General features: G+C 45.8%; 1 protein-coding gene across 12 annotated transcripts in view; it reads right to left on the bottom strand.

Annotated features, from left to right (window-relative positions):
- Positions 1-1,247: 1,247 nt before the first annotated feature.
- The window catches only part of MAML3 (mastermind like transcriptional coactivator 3), a 562,009-nt gene continuing 542,822 nt past the window's right edge, over positions 1,248-20,434 (bottom strand). For 11 of the 12 annotated variants that reach the window (XM_072937352.1, XM_072976663.1, XM_072937350.1 and 8 more), the window contains 3 exons: positions 10,855-11,097; positions 8,031-8,115; positions 1,248-4,787 (listed from right to left, as the gene is read on the bottom strand). In XM_072937352.1, the coding sequence (XP_072793453.1) occupies positions 3,790-4,787; positions 8,031-8,115; positions 10,855-11,097 (1,326 nt within the window). In that variant the 3' untranslated portion in view covers positions 1,248-3,789. The remainder of the gene's footprint in view (positions 4,788-8,030; positions 8,116-10,854; positions 11,098-20,434) is intronic. The other variant, XM_031692188.2, reaches the window with a different exon arrangement.

The following is a 20,434-nucleotide window of genomic DNA, read 5'->3' as shown; positions in this document are numbered from 1 at the left end:
CCCCCGGCTGCGATTGACCTGCCAGAGCACGGCCTCCTCGCTGGCTTCTCCAAAACTGTTACTGTATGCAAGTTTTATGTGTCCCATGCATAGTGACGCCAAACAAACCGAAAAGTCGGAGACCAGAGCAGAGAAAGGTTTACTGCAGGGCCGAGCAAGGAGAATACGTGGCTCATGGCTAAAAACCCAAACTCCTCAAAGGGTTTCAGCTGAGCAATTTTAAAGGCCACGTGAGAGAGGGGTGGCCCAGAGTCTGCAATCAGCTCGTGCACAATTCTGATTGGTTGCTGGTGAGGCAACAGGGCGGTTAACAGTATCAGTTCTTAAACTGGTAATGGTCTGTGGGCTATGTGCTGAAGAGCACCAAGTAGTTAATTGCTTCCATTTGGTGGTGGTTTTTAGCATCTGAAAAACTCGGGAAATATGCATGAGTTACTATTATCAGAGAGGACCTACAGTAGAGGTTATGGGGGTGGGGTCTGTCCCGGGAAGGCCCCCCATAGGGTCCTGCTTGCCTACAAAAGAGCAAAAAGCCAAGCAAGGCGGCCCCTTCTGGTAATTCCCAGCCTCTGCCTGATCCTGAAGGGGAGCTCAGAACAGAAATCCTATCTCAGGGTTTGTCCAGGCAAGTTAACTGGGCTCTCTCTTTCCTGCACCAGGAGGTCACTGACTAACAGCAATCTGGAGAGATGTAAACTGCTACGCACCGTTCAGCGATCTGTGGGTGGTGCTGGCTACGCCAGGCCCTGGCACTAGGCCGTCCTCCAAAGAGGTGCAGCTAGGCTGGCAACATTGCGGCACACATGGTGTGCGTGCATGTGTGTGCGTGTGTGCGTGCGTACCGACAGTGTCAAGGCCCCATTGTTACTTTCCCCAATATACTCCTTGAGTTTTCTTCCTTTTCTAAATAAGAAGTTTACTATCAGTTTTCCAAATTCTCTGAATGAACCAGGTGGAATTTGAATTGTCACAGTACTGAGTCTACAGATGGACTTCAGTCTAAAGCTGACTTTCCTCTCCTACCTCTGCCACATCCCCTGGAGTGCAAATGGAGAACGTTTTAGTTGTGTTGTTGAATTAAAAAGGCTGGGGATGACTGATAGATCTCTACTGTTACACAAATGTTTAAATACTATTAAAATTTTGAAACAAGAACTGCAGTTAATCAATTAAAACCCAGGCATAATACATTTGCTTAATTAAGATTAGAGCAGCAGCGATAGACCTAAAATAAACTAAACGTTGGATTGGTTCAGATAATGATCTTTTATTTGTTTTTTTTTCTTTAAAAGTGGTATGTCAACATCACTTCATTTCTACATTTCAGAGTTCTGTACATTTCTTAAAAGGAAGTAAGTAATGCTCCATGTACAAAGTAAAAACAGAAAACTAGAAAAATCTGAATAAAATGGAGGAATTTGCCATAGGTCATACAGTACAAATTAGTAATTAGATGTCATCTGAAGTGCAATACCACTGCTGGGACGATGAGTTAAGGAATGAAATAAAAATACTCTATTTTAAACAAACAGTATATATATATATTTATATGTATATTTTTTACAGATAGTAGACCCAGTGATATCTGCAGTATTGTAAAAACTTATTTACAAATAACTTTTTTAGACATTACATGTACATCAGCACCGTAGTAAAAACAAAAACAAAACAACCATATTAAAATCTACCTCTCGATTTAGTTGGTCCCAGTACTGAGCATTTGGAGGACGCTTTTAAAAGATAATGGAGCCCCCTCAACCCAACCTCCATCAGCCACCTCCAGTTTCTCATCATTGCTTATATATTTCCCGTACCTTTCAGAAAAAGGTAATTATATACTCTGTGTATTCGTGTTTACCTTTTTTTTTGGTTTTGGTTTTCATCTGTTTCCACTCAAGAGTTTTCCTGGTGGTGGCCCTCCCCACGCAGGGAGTTCACGGTCAGCCTGCTACCACCTCTTCCCAGAGGGAGCACAGCCCCTGCCTGGACCCTCACCCACCTGGCCACCTGTGGTCTCTGTCCTGCCCTTTGCTGAGTAGATCTATGACCTTGGTACTTGGCAAGCAAGTCAAGAGCAGTGTTGGCTTGCCTGCTGCCCATCTACCTCCTCTGCCCCAGCTTTTCATTCAAAGCCCCTTCCTGACCTTCCCTGAGCGCAGCCAGTCCAGCTCCAGTGGTGGGGCTGGGGCTCTGGTGTGGCGAGTGACGACCTGTGGGTGCCCAGGAGGGAGCCTGCCTTTCAGACACGGAGGGCAGGGGTGGCAGGAGAAAAGCTCACACCACTCTCACTCACGAGGACAACGGTTATGCCAATGGGACAGCGGGAGGGGAGGCGAGGACGAACGGGACAAGCCTTATGACAGTGGAGGTTGTGGATCCCTTCCCACAGGCTTCAGTGAGGGATGATTCAGGTGAATTACAAAGAGAACAACTGTACAGAACTTCAGGAGTGGGTTACTTTGCCCATATGAAAGGAACCCTCCTTCCTCCTCTTCATCATCAAAAGGTGTGAGGTGAGCAATTGATTTTTCAGTTCCTCATCTTCTTCCAGGGTTTGCAATTAGTCTTTCTGATAAGTAGGGATGAAGGGCTGGGCCGATTTTGGATCACCCCGGGGATTTTCCCAAAGGGAGCCAGAGCCGGCGACATCCAGGCCAGTCCCTCCTTGGTGTCCCAGAAGCAACAGGTGCGGCTCCTGTAAACCCATCACTGAAAAGCGGAGTAGCCCACTCAGTTCCAGGCAGAGAAAGAAAACTCCAGTGTTGCTTTTATATTTCAGGCATTGTCTAAGTTCTTCTGGCATTTATTTTGCCTCTGCTCTGGCTCCCTAAAGACAAAAGCTTCATTTCTTCTTGGATAGCCTGCAAGGAGATGCCAGGGCAGGCTGGGGTGGAGGCAAGGAGGGGCAACGGCAGGGACGGGGAGAAAGGCCGTGCTGGCGGACACACAGCATCCAGCTGGGGACACCCCATCCTGTGGCTGCCGAGAGCAGATGGGAGTTGCCGAGAGGTATCGGGTCATACTGGGCCCCCGCAGGCTCCAGCCCAACTCCCCAGAGTGACGGTCACCACGGTCACCAGCAGAAGGCCGCCCGCCCAGGGCTGCGAGGACCCTTCTCCAAGCTCGCTTGGCTGTCCTTGGGAGGCAACGTCTCTAAACTTCCTGAGGGTCGTTGAGGGCAGAAGACAGGCCTGTAGAATCCTGTGCTGTCTTCCTGTGACATCTCACTATTCTTGGTGCCTCCCTTCCCAACACAGTAGCATGTCTTGAAGCCAGACATCTCTTTGCAACCAGAGTTCAGCGTTTCTGACGTGCGCTCTTGGCCTGTGCAACCACCCAGAAGCCTTCATGAAACTTCCCCCAGCCTGAGGCTCTTTCCTTCGTGTCTCCAAAGCTGCAGCCTCCGGTTCTGGACCAGGAGGGGCTGATGGCCACCTTGTGCTGGGCAGCAGTCGGTCTTGGCTGGAGCGGCTCACACTGGGCCGGGTGATCACAGGGAGGGCCCGGCAGAGGGGCTGCGGAATCGTCTCTCCCACCTGCCTCGGGTGCGCCTCCCTCTCTCACAGGGGGTCCGCAGGGTGTCTCGTCTTGACTGCTGTGTGAAAGTCAGGTGAAATGAGGCCCATCGGGGCTGTGGATTGGTACCTGGATCTTCCACTGTCAGCTGGCTGCAGTTTTGCTCAGTTTACGTGGGTCAAAAAAACAAAAAAAACAAGGATGAGTCAACATCCTGTTTTTTGTGGTTGAAGCTTTAACCACTAGGCTGTGGCTCCTGCGGGCCCCTCTTGACTAGGGGTTTCCAAACAATTCATCGAGCTCCTGCATCCACTCATCCCCCGGCCCACCTTTGATGATGGAGTCCACGAGATCTGCACTGTCTGAGAGGCCGGGGAAGGAAGCCCCTGCTGCGTCCCCACTGTAATTGTATGACATGTCCTGAGGGGGGTTCCGCTCGTAGGCTTGGCTCTGGCTGCTTGGCGCAAAGCTGCTGCTGGGCATCTGCTGCTGTGCCGGGGGCTGGCTGAATGCGGGCAGGCCAGGCACACCCTGGCTTAGGCCAGACATGACCATCGGCCTGGCCTGGCTGGGGCCCTGCTGCCCTGGGAGCGGTGGCATCATCTGCCGACCCATGGCAGCCGGGTTGAGGGTTCTCACCGCTCCAGTGTTGGCATCCACGACCTGGCTCAGTCCCTGTGGGAAGTGTTGCTTGGTCAGCCTCGGCTGGCCGGCTTGCAGTGGGTAGCTGGCACTGTTGTTGAATGATGCTAATTCTCCACTAGTCCTCCCGGGCATCCCCTGTAAGCTCCTCTGTTGCCAGCTCTGTGTTCCCTGCTGGACCGTTCCCATAATGCTCTGCAGCCTCGGTGGGCCCTGGGGCCTGGGCAAGGCCTGGCCGACTGGCCCCTTCATCTGCTGGTGCTGCTGGGTCATGGCTGAGTTCACCAGCATGCCCTGGCCAAATCCACTCACCATCCCGACCCCTTGCCCCGAGGTGGGCTGCCTCGGCCCCTGGGCTTGGTTGTGGCTGAGACTCATGCCACTTTGGTTTGGGTGCTGCAACATTTGGGTCATTCCTGTGCTCATACTGTACATTCCCGGTTGGCTGGGAGGCGTGGAGCTGTAAGAGGCCAATCCCATCTCCGACTGGGCTGCTGCTGTGGCCAATGTTCCTGGGTTCTGGGAGGGTCCCATTCCCATCATGCCTGCATTCTGTGCCATCAACCGTGAAGTTCGCATGCTCTGGAGAGCTGCCTGGCTTCTCACGGCTGCTATATCCTGGGGAGACCCTGCAGGGAGAAAAGGACACACCTACTCACGAATCTCCATCAGCAATGCACTGTAACAAGCTGCTGGACTACTTCCCTTTGGGAATATAAAATTCGTTTATCTGAAAGGATCTACTCTGATAATGATGATTATTTTTCTGACTATAACATGCTGATTGTGAAAAAGTTGAAAATACTGAAAAGCACAAAGAAGAAAATTAAGTCACCCTAACTCCCACTATCCAGAGGTGACCACTGCTAACTTATATTAATATATAAATAGACACACAAAAATTGGGATCATACAGTACACATGCTTTTGCAGTTGACTTTTCCACTTGAGAGACCCTGATATTATTTTTGTTCACATTCAGAAGCAAATTGTTTCTTACTCTTCTTAATATGATACTATCCTCAACCAGTAAGATACCATTTTTTTTTTTTTGGAGGTATGAGGAAATTCACCTCCTGGGCTAAATTAGCAAGAAACGGCTGGTCACTTTGCATATCCTATTTGTGAAGTGGAACATGGTTCAGTAGAGAATACTATCAATAAAGACCATTAGATTAATTTCCCTTAAGACTTGAGTAGGATTTGAGAGGTTAAAGGCCATTGCTTCGGCTAAGAAGCTGTTTCGACAGATGGGACATTTTTTTGGATCCCCTCTGTAGGTTTTCACATGCTCCAGATTCTCTGAATCAAAACATGTCAGTGCAAACTGGCCAGCTTCCTGAGTCAGAAAAAGAAATCATCCTGCTACTTGCTACTTGGCAATGAACTTTATGTGTTTCTCCAGCAAAGGCCACTCCTTCAAATCAGCAGGGACCACTAAAGCGGTTTTAATGATGCTGCCTTAAAAGTTGGCCAGTCACTCAACCAAGTCACTCAACTCTAATTAGGCATTTGAGTGAATCCTTTTTTAAATGTTTCTAGGAAATTTCTAAACTAGCCAAGAGGATAAAAATGTCACCCTTTGAACCTCAGTCAATGTTGTCAAGGTCTAGGAGGTATACAAAAATGAGTTTTTCTGTGTCCCTGTTAATGATTAAATCCATGAAAAAAAGAGAAAAATAGTTTTTTCCCTGGACATTTAAAAAAGGTACAGCATAGGAACCAACTGATATTCTAAGCAAATTCGATCCTCCCTGGAACTGGGATGAGAAACCAGATGAGAATAGTGTAACCCGGTTAAGCCTGGCACCTTGGCAGGAAACTGAAGTGTGCTTTTGTCTTCCTGATGGGGTTATTGATTTCTGGGCAGCAAATATGTCTCCATATTTTCTTTCTTTCTTTAAGAAAGAAAATTACAGGAATTTTGATTATGACTTAAGTTTTTGTGGCTTGAGATCAATAACACACTGCACTGAAAAATGAAATGGTCACTGTGTGGAAACCTCAAAGATCTGGGGGAGATCCCTAGAAACGTTGCCGTTTTTTTTTGTTTTAAGCTTAACCATATCTAAGTGGATTTAAAAAAAAATCAAAAGTTCCTGGTTAAACACTGGATGGTAGTATATATTGCAACTTGTAATCTTGTTATGAAGTTTTGTGACCTTAACGACTTAATTTATATCGACTGCATGGCCCATCTGATCAACTGTGGTAAATGGGTTATTGAGTTGCTTATAAAAAAATTTAAGGGAAAAATATTGCTGACTCAGAGATTGATTGGATAGACCAAATTACATAAATAGGCTGCTGGAAACAGATGAAAGGACTTTCATATTTTGGACATTTTTGTTGTTAATTTTCAAATAAATATGTTGAGGGATTGGATACTGTCTGGACTAATTTTGTGAATGAGAAATAGTTTCTCTTCTTTAGAGGGCAAAAATGCTGCAGTGTCTTTTAAGAGGTATTGAAACATTAATCCAAGCCAACCATTATTTTTACTTAGTGTAAATGACCACGCTATCCAGATGTAATTCTTATTTTAAAAAAAGGACATTTTAATATCAGCATTCAGCACCGTATTTTCAACCTAGGAAAAATAAAAAGCTTGTTACTAATCTAGTCTTTATAATTTTAGGAATTTTAAATGTACAAAGGAAAAAAATTCAAATGCATTCAAAGAATTAACTTGTCTTTACCTGATGACTACATACGTTAAACAACAGGCTACTTTTTCTCCTTCTTTTTTAATTTTTGTCTAAAACAGGTATTACTGTGAGACACCATGGTCAAATTAATTTTCCTGTCTGCTGGTTAACATCACAGTGTCAAAGAAAATTTTCTATATTCAAATAAAAATGGTAATATGCAATTTATTCCCTAAAAGGATCCGTGTTATATTTTCACTCACAAGAAGTCTATATTTATGAAAAACAAGCATTTCCCCATAGGCATGTAACACTGCCCAGAGGCACAAAACTCAGTAAGAAAAAGATAGTCATTAAAACCTTTGAAAAGTGTAGTGGTGAGAGTACCTATAGGTTCCTAACAGAACTTCTCTCCAAGGACAGTACTTCTTATCTATCAATTTGCTATTTTCCCAGGTACATAACATTATGATACCTTGGGTGTTAGTAAAATACGTGAAAATACTGAAGAGAGTAAAACAAAATTACCATTCAGCTCAGGAACTCTGAAATGTCACGGGTTGTTTAGCTTCAGTGTAGCTACATTTTTAGGTTAATTACCTGTGATTTGGGGTTTCAGAAAAGATCAAAGAGCAGAACTTTTCTTTAAACTGGACCCAAGCATTAAGAACATAGAGGAGTTATTCAACTCCTCTGTCCATGTATTCTAAAAAATAATACATGAGTTACAAACCTAGAAAACTCAAGGGACACTAAACCAGGTTTATCAGATTCAATGGTTTCAGTTAGTTTCTAATATAAAGGACCAGTTCTCGAAGTGTGGCCCTTGGGCCAGCAACACGGGGAACTTGTGAGACAGGCAAATCCCACCCACCACTGGCACCGAGATGACAAGACACAAACCAGGCGATATTGGGCGAAAAGACACCTGCATGTCTTTTTCGGTTATTGAACTACTGAAATACTTCTGTACTTTTGGTGAGGAACAGCTGTCCCAGTCCCACCCCCACAGCCACCCGACCCCTCCGTGGGCCCACCAACATCTCCCTGGGGCCCAGTGACCAAGAGGTTATCGCCTGGCATTCTGACTGGTTGGTGCCTTTCGTTCTTAAACACTGTTAATGTTACCGGGACACAAACACAGCCCACGTGGCATTGTCGCTGGCTATACATTCACGTACGCTTCCCAGTTGGAAGGTACACAACGGCAGGGGTGTGCCTCACCTTGAAACTGGTTGACCTGCTGCACTGGGTACGGATTCCGCTGCTGCTGGAGGTGCTGCCGGGGTAAGTGTGGTTGCTGCAACTGCTGAAAGACAGAGGGCGGGAAGGGCGGGAAGGTGAGATGAGAGACAGCGTGCAATTAAAGATCCTGGAGATGCTGAGGAAGGCGGTTTTCAAAAACTCAACTCTGAGTTGAAGGTAACATTCATATAGGTAAGTGCAAAGCATATAGCATCCGCGTACAGTGTGATGGGTTTTCACAGGTGAACACGCTCCTGGGAACCAGCACCTGGATTAAGAAACAGAACCCTGTGAGGAGCCCTCATGCCCCTTTCCAGTCATTACTTTCATCCGACCCGCTGGAACCACTATCCCAAGCTAACAACAGGTGAGTTACGTCTGCTTCTGTACTTTATAGAAGGGGGTTTACACAGTGTATTCAAGTCTGGCTTTTGTGTCTGGCTCTTTGGTTTAATTGTATATGAGAGCTTCATCCACAGTGATGCGTGCAGTGTGGTCTGTTAATTCTCACTGTTGAGCACTAGTCCCTCACATGAACACACCAAGATTTATTTACCTGTGCACCAGGGATAGTTATTTAAGGGTGCCTCCGGGTTTAGGCTGTCACAGATACCACTGCTATGAGCATCCTTGATCAACATCTATGGCTCTTCTGCTGTGTGGACTTGCTGGTTTATGAGGAAGGAGCAGTGAAGGAGGCAGCTCTGACTCTGATTTTCCAACATCAGCCCGCATGCTTTCCTCATGCTGGGGACTGAGCTCAAATGGACAAGCAACTAATTTTTAATGACCAAAATAGATGCTTCGGGTGTAAGAAGATGGGATTCTCAGAAACTACACAAAAGTCTCCTTTTATTCCCAGGAAGCCATACTGCCTGCAAAACACATCTCCACAAGCCAGATACACAGCATTTACTGCCTTGTGGAGACCGTGAGGGGTTCCATGTATACCGCGGGCCAGGAGGCTTGCGTTTTAGTTTTTCGTCTTACTGTCACGGGGATTCTGCACGGCCAGCCCTGTTGCCAATATACTGGGAAGGCTATTATGACCATTATCATGCTGTATGTGAAAAAGGGAGAGGAAATCAGAATATGGTGGAAAGAGCAAAGAAAGGGGTTTTAGTTCTAGGTCTGCGGTCAAATAGCTGCGTGACCTCTGGCACGTCGCTTAACCTCCTTCTGCAGCTGCTAAATATTCATTAAGCACCTTTCATCTGCAAGGGTTCTAAAAACATAGACAAGGGCCAGGCTCTTAAGAGTGTTCATTACAAAAATAACACACATTGACCACTTCTTAACACATGTGTTTATTTCTATTTTTTCTCTTGTTTTTGTTCCTGGGCAGCTCTGTAATTTTCCTTTTCTTTCTTTCTTTTTTTCCCCTTTTTCTTGACAAGACCAGTTGGCACTCTGGCGTGGGGACACCCCTGGGCTGGTACAGCCGTACTCGGCCTGCTTACCCCCCATTCCCTCTGCGTCTTGGTCACAGTATCAGGCACACTTGAAATTGCCTGGGATTGGCTGAGGAGAGGATTTGCAAAGCCCAGCGTCCCTGCAGCAGCTCCATTTATCACTGCCTCAGAGAGATTAGCGTGGCTCCTTGTCACATACCTTATGCGGGGTGAGAGGGATAGAGGTTTGTTTGCACAAGAGCTGCCAGGCGGCTGACTGACCTCGGTAAAAAGGGAGATAATTACACAGCTGTTCAGGAACAAAAGCAAAAAGGGAACATAAGTGAACTGTGCTCAATGGTACAATTTTTCTATTTGGGGGACGACTGGTGTTACTTTGAATGGCTGCTCTTGGTTAGTAAGGACCTCAATGCACCTTGTGTCCTACACAGTATCTTGTATAGATATGGTGGAGGATATTTAATAAATTTCCAAAATTCTGATCCTACTAGGAACATTCTAGAAGGGTAACTGTGGGCCTTGAGCCTTAGATGACAGCCTCACATCTCCTATAATAGAAGGGTGTGATGCAATGGACCACCCCCCACAGAAGCTAACTAGGGACCTCCTGTGGAAGGTCTCAGGCCTTTCCTGGGATAACACTAAATCAGGCACGGGCATCTTGAAAAAACAAAACGCACTGAAACTTAGGGCAGCGGGCAGGGAAGGCTTTCTTTCAAAGCTGAAGGAATTATATGTCAAGGGCGGTCAAAGATGTCTAGGGTAAAGCTTTCTGTGTATTAGGCCTTCCTTTAACTCAAAGATTTCCTGAACTGTTTTAAAAGCTGCTGGGAATTTTCTCAAGTTTGCACCCTTTCTGTGACCCTGAGTTCAGGTTTCCAGGTAGTTCTGTGGGCCCTATTATTCTGCTATTGTTCCCGTTCCATTGTTCATGACCAATTCTGTAAGAATTCTCCTCAATCCCTCCTTTTGACACTTTCCTCCAAGAAACAAACTTCTCTGAATTATTTTCTTTTTTCTCCAGGCTGGAAATATTAGAGTTTGTGAAGACTGTGAACCAGCCCCCTCCCATCACTGCCCCCCATGCTGATTACACAGACCCCTGCACCAGAAACCAGAAGAAAAGAGCCAGCCTTGAATGGAAGAAGGGTCTCTGGCGAATGGGTCTTCAAACGGATGGTGGAAGCCTGTCTTTTAAGAACAAACGAATTCGTTCTAAGAAAAAGCCCAACTAATTGAAGGGTCTAAATTCTGCAGGTTCTTCTGCAGATCTCAGAAAGGCTGGCTTGTGAATTTCTTGATGAAGGACACGAACTGAGGTGCCCTCACAGACACCAGGCGCGGGATAAATGTTTGCTGAACGAATGACTCACACCATGGGCGCGTGTTACCTGCTCGGCCAGAATCTGCTGCTGCTGCTGCTGCCTCTGCTCCCGCAGGAACTGCTGCTTCTGCTGCTCCATCAGCTGGGCCCGCTGATCAATGAGCATCTGCTTCATGATGGCTGCCTGGGGCTGGCTGCCCAGGAAGCCGGGACCCGCGGGACTGGCTCCTGAGACCATGCCGCCGGCGCCTGGGGGTACGGAGGACTGCATGGGGCCCGCTGTCCTCGGAAGCCCCACCGGGTGCTGCTCCTGGGAGGACAGGAAGAGAAGAGAATGCAGCGATTCCACATCTGAAGGGAAGCATTGGGGAAGGGGGATGGGGCAGGTCCCCAGCTTGTGGACCTGCGGGATCCTGAGTGGCACACGTTACATTTCCATAAAATAACCCAGTGGTCCTCAAACCTAGCCTGACCACAGTGAGAGTGGAGAGGCTACAGGGGACAGTAATACAGCAGGGCTCTGGGGAACCTGAGACCAGGTCCAGTTGTTTTCGATGGGACTGGCTAAGGAACAAGAATTGGGTTTTCAGCTAATAATCCGAGTGCCTCCAAAGGAAAAGGAATAAATCCTTGGAGGCAGGGCTCACCTTGAACCTGGAATGAGACAGCCTTGACCTTACCTCTTAATCCTTCCTGCCTACCTGGCCAAAATGGGCTTCTTATGCTTCCATATTTTGGTAATTATAAATAATGTTGCTGTTACTAGTCGGGTGTAAGTATCTTTTTGAGTTAATTCTTATTTTGTGGTTGGCTTTATTCCTTTGATAACTATGTAAGTTTAAAAAGCTAAAGCTCTAAATGTTCTTAGAAACAACCAACAGTACATATATGTAAATTTAAAAATATGCGCAGTATACTGTGTATATGTATTTACATGCAATATATTGTATATGTGCAGCCAAATTGTAACCATTCTACCTAATAAAACTGAAAAATGAGAAAGAAAATGGGCTTCTTTGCTGGTAGGAGAGACGTTTACAGAAGACTGCTGGAATTTATTAATCAACAGATCAGCTATTTGATGGAATTCTAATTAATTGTGCCATTTGAAAACTTTGACATATGTAAAAAAAAAATCCTGGTAGTGAGAATTGTTGATGGTGAGAATTGGGAGTGTGTTACACCGACCAAAGACATGTAATCTCCTAACATCTTTAAAAATAGAATCGAGTCTCCTATGTCTGGGATAATTTAAACGTGGGGAGTTGAACTGGGTCTCGATTCTACAATTATGCGTCAGTCAGTCAATGATGGCAAGTTTTAAGGACTGTCCTTAAGGAACAGGAGGTAAAGTGGCAGAGAACTACTCACACACAGCCCAAGTGACTACTGGGAGAAAGTACTCAGAGGGGAACCCTGTAACAGCCCCATGGTGTAGACCATTAGGGGGAAATGGCTGATGGGAAAAGTAGGTGTGTGACCATAAGATTTCGTTTTCTTTCTTTCCTGTTCATTCTGTCAGGCATACCTGGCAACAGCCAAGTATAGTCTGAACATTCTGCAGAAAGTTTCCTTTTGATTCACTCAAGTTTCAAGTAATTTATCTGAACAAAGACTGGCCGCTGAGAGTACACAAATGAAATGGGCACGTGTGTAAGGACATACATAGTCATACTGAGGCCTGATGATGAGACTTAGCTCAGGAGAAATGAATGTGAATAAATCCATAGTTACTCACATTTTTTTTTAATCCAGGCAAACTGGATTTTTAAAATATTTCTTCATTGTAAAATCCAGATATTCATTCCCCCCCCCACCGGTATTATTTCCAGTTATTTGGGGTGAAGGAAATTAATATTATACAGGTGTATACATAAAAGTGATTACCTTAACTGGATGTTTAGTAGTTATCACACTTTACATGTTACTTTTATTTGCAATGGCATGTCCATCATTACTGATGCATTCCTTCAACAGTGCATTCAACTAGCCTGCTTTGTGAACAACATGAATTTTATCTGTCTCTTCTGAGCCATCCTAAGTGACAAACAGTGCAGTCAAACAGGATTTTAATATTTTTCCTCTTTTTGCTTTGCTCCCTCTTCAGTGTCGGTGCAGTCAGTCACACTGCAGCCTCCTCTCAAAACATACAGTTGTGTTTGATCTCTGTCCTTCCTGGAGACACGGCCCTGCACTGGAGTCCCTGGAGCCCGGGCCCGCTGTACCCCCGCCCTCTACCGCATGGTGCTCAGCCACTCATGTTCTTCTTTCCAGCTGTGAGATTCCCAAACTGCATCTTCAGGGGCCCTTCTTCCCTCCCTCTGCCACCCAAACAAAATAAAACCAGCAACACAAACAACAAACAAAAATTCATTACTCCTCTCATCCAGGAAACAAGAGCCTAAGCAGTCCTGGTGCGTTAGTGTGGTAGCCCAGGTCACATGGTCAGTAAATGGAAGAACCAGAACCTGCAGACCTGGAACACTGATCTTGAGTCTTCACAAGTATTGAGTATTCCTTCCACAAGCACAGGCCTGTCCCAGACTGTGGGTCCGTAGTGCCAAGTATGCACCTAAGAATTGCCTGTAGACTAAATAGATATTATGTCTCCTATAAATGTACTGTATTCTAGTTTTCAAATGTCAGTGTTTTGTTGCTGAAGTTAAAACTTCTTGTCTTTGTGTTATTTTCTCTGGACACAGACAATTATGAGGTAGAGAGCTATGAAATATTTATGTTAATAAAAGATCTTATGTTCAACAGTGCCAGGAACTTTATGCTATCAATAAATTTACTTTATGAGTGACTCCTGCAGAGGTCAAGATATTTCAGTCTTTTCTTTCCCCCCAAACTTGCTACCTGTTTTCCAAACCCTTCCTTCCAGTGGGATAAAGCTGTTTGTCACTACTTTAGGAGACAGATGTCTGATTGACCTAACACTTTAACAAATGAACTCACACTGAAGTATAGATAGTTAACCAATCAGCAAAAATACAAATACAGTTTTTTTATGTGTATTTCAGTATATTTGCTACTTCTCACTTTTGATAAGGAGGAGAGAGTTGGAAAGAAAATGAGACCCAAGGGAAGATTAAGTTTTCTTCAGCTTGCTTTTCTGAGAGGACTGGTCTGGGCTGGCTCCGTTTATCTTAGTGCACTTTGAGATATTCTTGTCCTGTGTGACCAGCTCCCCATGTGACTGGTGAGCTTGCCCAGAAGTGGTAGGTAGTGATATGTTGCTTTCCTAGCCTTCTCTCTACTCGGAAGGAAAGGGAGAGGCAAATGAGGTGGTGACGTCTATTCACCTGAGCACTTGCGGTCCCTGCCTTTTTGGAGCAAAAAGAAATACAGGTATCCCCTACTTTTTGAAAGTTCACCTTACAACACTTCACTTTTATGAAAGACCTACACGAGTACCTGTTTGGGCTAACCAAAAGAAATCCGAAGAGGATTTTCGCTTTTATGAAAACAGGTGAAAATTTAAAATAGCGTTCAGTGTTTGTTTTGCAGAGTGATTACAGAGGCAGCGGGAAACCCTGGCGGCGAAAATAGCGCCGCCAAGCTGCTTCCCTGGGAACTATACTCAGCATCTCGGCATCAAGCTACCATTGCTTTGAAGTGTCTGTGAGCATCTATGCTTTATCTCTATTTATTTTGCACATTCTTAGCAAGATGTGATCTAAGGTACTTGCTTCTTTACTTTAAGCCGGTTCGACTTAGGAAAGGTTTCACAGGAACAGCTCTGTTTCAGATGGGTGCGGGAGGAGGGGACCTGTATGTACTTCAAAAGCACAGTAGGGGGGAAAAAACCTTCCCAAAGGGATAGTCCAGTTATTACTTTTCAGAATTATATATTTTCCCAAATGATTCTCTCTCAAAGGTTTTGCCTTCAAGTTTCTCACTGAAGGCCTGAAGACCAAGAGGCAGGAGGGCTACGTGCATTTTTAAAGGATTGCCTTCCATATGAAACATCCCCAAGTCTACGCTGATACACCTTCAGGACTTTCCCAGCCATCTCTGCTGCATTCAACAGCAGGTGAGTGACACCTAGAGCCCCAGCCTCGGGTGTGTATGCCAAATGTGAAAACCAACCAAGTGACTCACCTTACAAATTGAGCTGGCTGAGGCCATTAGCCGTTTCATATGACATGGTGGCTTTTAACCTCGTCTAAGAGGGCTTAATGAGCAATAGTCTGTCGAATTTCAGGACTTCAAACCACTGCTCTCATTTCTAAGGAGGACACACACTGTGTGCAATTAGAGAAAACCAGGCTGTGCTTTCGTCACCAGAAATGTAATGCCTTGAAGCCAAATGATGCATTATTTTTAGTTTTAATTACTAGCTTGTTCTCCACTCCACCCCCTGCCCAACGACCTCCCTTGCCTTCTACCCAGAATCCTAATTCAGCCTCTTCCCCGCAGAAATCCAATTGACTACATAGATCTTCATTGCTCCCCAAAGCTCTCACTCTTCAGTAAAATAAAGGGAGGGGGGAAAAATCAAAACCATTGAACCTATTTTACTTATCGTCTGCTCCAGGGGAAAGATCTTAGCAATTTTCTAAGGGCTGGAGAGAGGTAGGAGGTGTAAAAAACACCCGACCTCCCCCAAAGAGGCAGTTTTCTACTTCAAAAAACAGCTGTGGTAAAAATATCTCCCAAGAGCAGCCAGCTGTTTATTTATAAATCTGTGCGTAAGGAAGCTTTATTTCTTCTTCGTGTTTTCAAGAACACAAACCGTGTTTGGCTGAGATGGGCCCAGGATGCTGCGGCGAACCAAAGCCTGTAGTCTCCTTAGCGAAAGGGTTGCAAAAGGCTGCCAGCGGCGATGAGACTGAGGTGATGGGACTTTGCGGAGAACTGGCTGGAGGATGCCCAGGGCTTCAGCCTTTTTTCAGGTGTTTTCGTCGGAGAACAAGGAGCAGCTGCTGTTCTCCCTCTGCCCCAGCAGATGGTGGTGTCAGCCCGGTCCTCGCTGCCAGCCCGCCCGCTCCGCCCGCGCGGTGTGTCCCCCCACCCCCAGCTTGCAGATGGCTTAATCATGACTCGCCTTCCTCCCCCTCCCGTCCCCCCGCCCTGCGCGTCTGGGCTAACGCTGCGAGCGTGGAGCCAGGCAGTCAAGTGTTACTGCGTACAGCAGGTAGCCTGGCAACTGAGAGCATAATACCGAGCAGATGGTGTTCGCACGGCGTGATGGACATCACACACGACAGCCTGAGACAATCCAGGAATTCCCTGGTGACTCGAGGCCCTCTTTACACAAAATGAGTTCTCTCTCCATTGCCGTGTATCTCTAGGGTTATCTCCCCCCTCTCTCTGACTGACACTGAACTGGTTTCTTATTACCGACTTTGCTTCTAGCCCGAGGGGAGGGAGATTTCACGTTGGGGTGGGGGAGGCCGTGGAAAGAAATGGAAGGGCTGAGAGCGGGAGGAGATGATGGGGGGTGGTGGCGACCCGAGAGTGTACGGACAGTGGCGTAACCCAGACCCCGGGGCGGATCGTCCAAGAGGAACAGGGTTTCCCGTAGTCCTGGCTGCACGAAGCCAGCGCGGGGAGGGCAGCGGTGGGGGCGAGCGTGGGCTCAGTGTCTCTGCATCGCAAGGACTACGAAGAGCCTAAATGAAATTTAGAATTTTACTTAAAAAGTCCCCTGGGGCGTAATTTAGCCTCTCGACTCAAGCCTATATTCTTACAAGTCCTCAGGGAACTCTAAGAAGTCAGGAGTGGGGCCCGTGCGCCCCCGGCAGGCCCGGAGATGCCTCTTGGCGCAGGCGTGCTTAACAAAGAAACCGACAAGGCGGTAGGGGCTCGGGCAGGGGCTGCCGGGTTGGGGGTGGGCGTGGGGCCGCTGGCAAGGCGCCCAGGGGCCCCGACATCCTTGGCCCGCGCGCTTCTCCGCAACTGGTGAGGCTGGGACGCGCTCCGGGGGCGCACTTCCCGCCCCCACTCCCCTCCCCACCACGCCCGCCGTGTGTGCGGGCCGCCAAGAAGAAACTGGGAACCGAGGGCATAGGGGGCGCGAGTTGGGGGAGGAGGGAGGGGGTGTGCTTGTGGTAGGAAAAAGTGAAATTAATACAGACACAAGCATGTCCCAGAAAACAGATCTGTGCTTTTCACACACACTGAAGAGACTCAAGTAATTAAAGAAAAATAATAAAAACTAAAACTTCAGCTCCAAAGGAATTTCACCTAGATTCTATACATGGAGACACTGCTATATCCAACCCTTCAACACTGGGGGGGGGGGGGCGGGGGGAAGGGCTTTCTCCTGCAGAGGTACTATTCAAGTTTTAAGTTTCAGAAGGAGGGAGGGAGTCTTTTCAAAGGTGGAAGCTGACGTTTCACGCAGAACATCACGTTTGCTGGGAGAGTTTCATGTCAGAGAATCCGACACCCACTGCAGCTCTGGGTGGAGGCGTCGGGCTGTGACTCTCAGAGGCCCAGGATGGTGAACTGGAATTCTGAGGCTCAGGGAACCATTTGACCTCTCAGGTTTCAGTCCCCACCTCCTCAAATGAAAATCATATCCACAGAACTATTCCCCCGACAATGGAGACTTTGGAGATGAAAGGCCTATAGAGAGAAAATGGCTAAGAAGAGGCTAAAACCTCCCCACTTCCAATGTGGGCTGTTGCGGAACGATAACCGGCTAAACCAGGGGTTCTCTAAGTGTGGTTCTGGAACCAGCAGCATCAGCATCACCTGGCAGCTCGTTAGAAATGCAGATTCTCAGGCTCTGCCCCAGGCCTCAGGTATCAGAGTCTCTGGGAGCAGTTTAACATGCCCTCGGATAATTACCTTGCCCCATGTTTTGAGAATCACTGCGGCAAATATTCCTGGTTTATGGGCACTGACTGCAGCCTAGGGTATCAGCACTCTCTGTGCCCTGATCAGACTGCAGACCCTGCACTTTCAAAAGTAAGTCAGAATGCTGAGTTGCTTAGATTTCTGTTGCCGATTCTTCTACATTTGGGAGAAAACTCAAATTTTCAGAGGGCTGCTCAGGCAATGTAAACTCAAGAATTCTAAAAGGGGCCTATGGCCATGAAAGAAAGATCAGTATTCCTGCTGCTCTGCTTGGAGGCTGAGGAGCAGCCAAGATTGAGGAAGAGGTGAAGCCAAACTCCCTTGCTCAGGAAGGGAGCATCAAACATCATTAGCCTTCTGTCCCCTGGTCTGATATAAGGTAGGAAAGTCCCCTCTGGTCAGAAAAGACTCTTCAAACATGAATAAGACCAGAGCAACAATGGAAGAAGACAACTAACACTTATGAGTCACCTACTGTATGCAAAATGCACTGCTGGGTGTTTTCATCTGCGTAATTAAACTCTTTTTTTTTTTTTAGTTGAAGTATAGTCAATTTACAATGTTGGGTCAATTTCTGGTGTACAGCATAATGTGTCATACATACATACATATATATTCCTTTTCACATTCTTTTTCGTTATAGGTTATTAGAAGGTATTGAATATCTGTGATATACATAAACTTATTTTCTTCATTTAAAAAAATCTGAGTCTCTGAGAGGTTAAGTAACTTGCCTGATGTCCCTCAGCTGATGGTGGTCTTTGGGATTCTGACTTTTCCACTGACCAGAACATGCATCTGGTCTAAATTGAGCAGACCACCCAAGAGGACTCTGGAGTAAAGAGAAATGGGAAGGGGGTGGGGAAGAGAGAAGTGGGCATAGAATGAAAAGGTAGGAACTCTATTGAGATCAAAGGATGAAGCTGAAAGAGCACAAAAATATACATCATTTTTTATATGTTGCCTGATACCCAAAATTAGGATGCCTTTGTGGTATCAACTTCGACATTTAAAGAAAGGGCATAAGATTAGACCGTTCAACCATAAGTGGAAGGAAGAAATAAAATAAAATCAAACCCTAGACTTCTCTTTGAAGTTGATCAAGTGTCAGGGCAGAAACTTGGTTTCAGGAGGGTGGCTTCTTTTACAGACTTTCTTTGTCCTTGTCCAGAACAGTTTTTCACTGTGGGCTTTAAGAGTTGCTTACAATAAATTCATAGTAGAGCCCCAACAGGGCCTACCCCAAAGAAACCCGCCTGTTTTGGCAGATTATCGAAGAAGCTTGGATAAATGTGGATATGATGTGTGGTGGTTGGGTCCCCAAGATGGCTGAGTTTTGAGGCAGTTGACCAATTTAGGAAGCTTATCACTGAAAGGGCCAGTAACTTGGGCCCAATGCTAAGCCTGCTAAATGGGTTCAGCAAAGTTCTTTGCTCAGCCTCTGAGGAGTGGTTTGCATTGGGGGAACCGACAAGCTTGGGGAGAAACTCGGCTCCATCAGGGGCCCAGTGACTGGCACACCCTGACCACACAACACATAGCTTGTTGTTATTACTATTACTGCTATGAGCTCTTGATCATGCAGCTCTAGAAAGTGAGGTTGAGAGAGATGCTGTGTCTCTGGTTCTAGCTTAGCTCCTAGGATAATGAGGACTAACACTCTAAACTTGGTTTTCTTTCTAGGTTATCAGTGATCAGGACGGCATTCCTACCCAATACAAAACATGTATTTAATGAATACATGTTTTGCTGATTTCCCCCCCGATCACTGGGAAAAGTTTAAAATATTGTCTAAAAGTATTTAAAAAAAGAGGGCAATATTCATTTTTAACAATCACAGGCAACCATGTTAATATTTTGATGCGTTTTTCTGTTTCTCCTCAGCTCCCTGCCCCATGCAATAATATATTTTCCTTGCTCATGATCATAGTATATACATGATTGTACCACTATTTCTTACTAAGTAACATAGGAGAGGTAGAAAGTTCTAACTTTCCAAATGCTTATTATAAGCAGTAATTTTCTGGTAGGATATGATCCTTAAGGCAATATGCCTGTGAGGTCTTTTGTTTTCTTATGAGTCTTCCAGCATCGGCACAGAGCTAGGTCAACAGCTGCAAAGGAATAAATCTTTGCTGAACTGAACCGACTGTGCTGAACTGTAGCCTAGACTGACATCACGTATGATTGGAGAGGAGGATAAAAAGTTACCCTGTAATGGACTGTTTCCCGGGGCTCCTGGAGCTTCAGCTGAAGATGAAAGAAGGGGTTAAAGTTGGTAGGCCAGAGCGAGATAGGAGAGTGCCGTCAGCCACAGGAAGGTCAGGCTTTCAAGGACTTACTTGGGGGTAAAAACAACAAAAATACCCTTTGTCCTTATCAGTGCTTTGAACATAGTTACCATAGGTCCCTCCAGTGGAAACACAACATGGAGAGTTAGGCTTCTCCGCTGCCTTTGATGTAAATTATAGAGTCCTTTTGATTCCTTTGTTGTGATTAATTCCACTACCACAGCTACTCTAAACTGGTTAAAAGTTCATTAGTGTGCAACAATAGGAGCCTGATTAAATAAATTATGGTACATCTATACCTTGAATACTAGGCAGCCAATAAAAATCATGCCTTCCTAAGCTATCTAATCACATAAAAAACTTACAATGTATAGTTAAGAGGGGAAGAAAAAACAGCCACAGAATACACATGTTAGACGAGAATTATAAATGATTTATATTTCATGCTCTTTCAGTTTGTTACGAACATAATACTATTTTAAGTCTCATGCTCTAAAAAATAGTCTTTAAACTGACAAAAAAAAGAAAAGAAAAGAAAAAAGAAAA

Source organism: Vicugna pacos, chromosome 2 (genome assembly GCF_048564905.1).
Source record: "Vicugna pacos chromosome 2, VicPac4, whole genome shotgun sequence".
Classification (NCBI taxonomy): Eukaryota; Metazoa; Chordata; class Mammalia; order Artiodactyla; family Camelidae; genus Vicugna; species Vicugna pacos.
The sequence above is the reverse complement of the archived record's forward strand: the minus strand, read 5'-3'. Positions and strand labels throughout refer to the sequence as shown.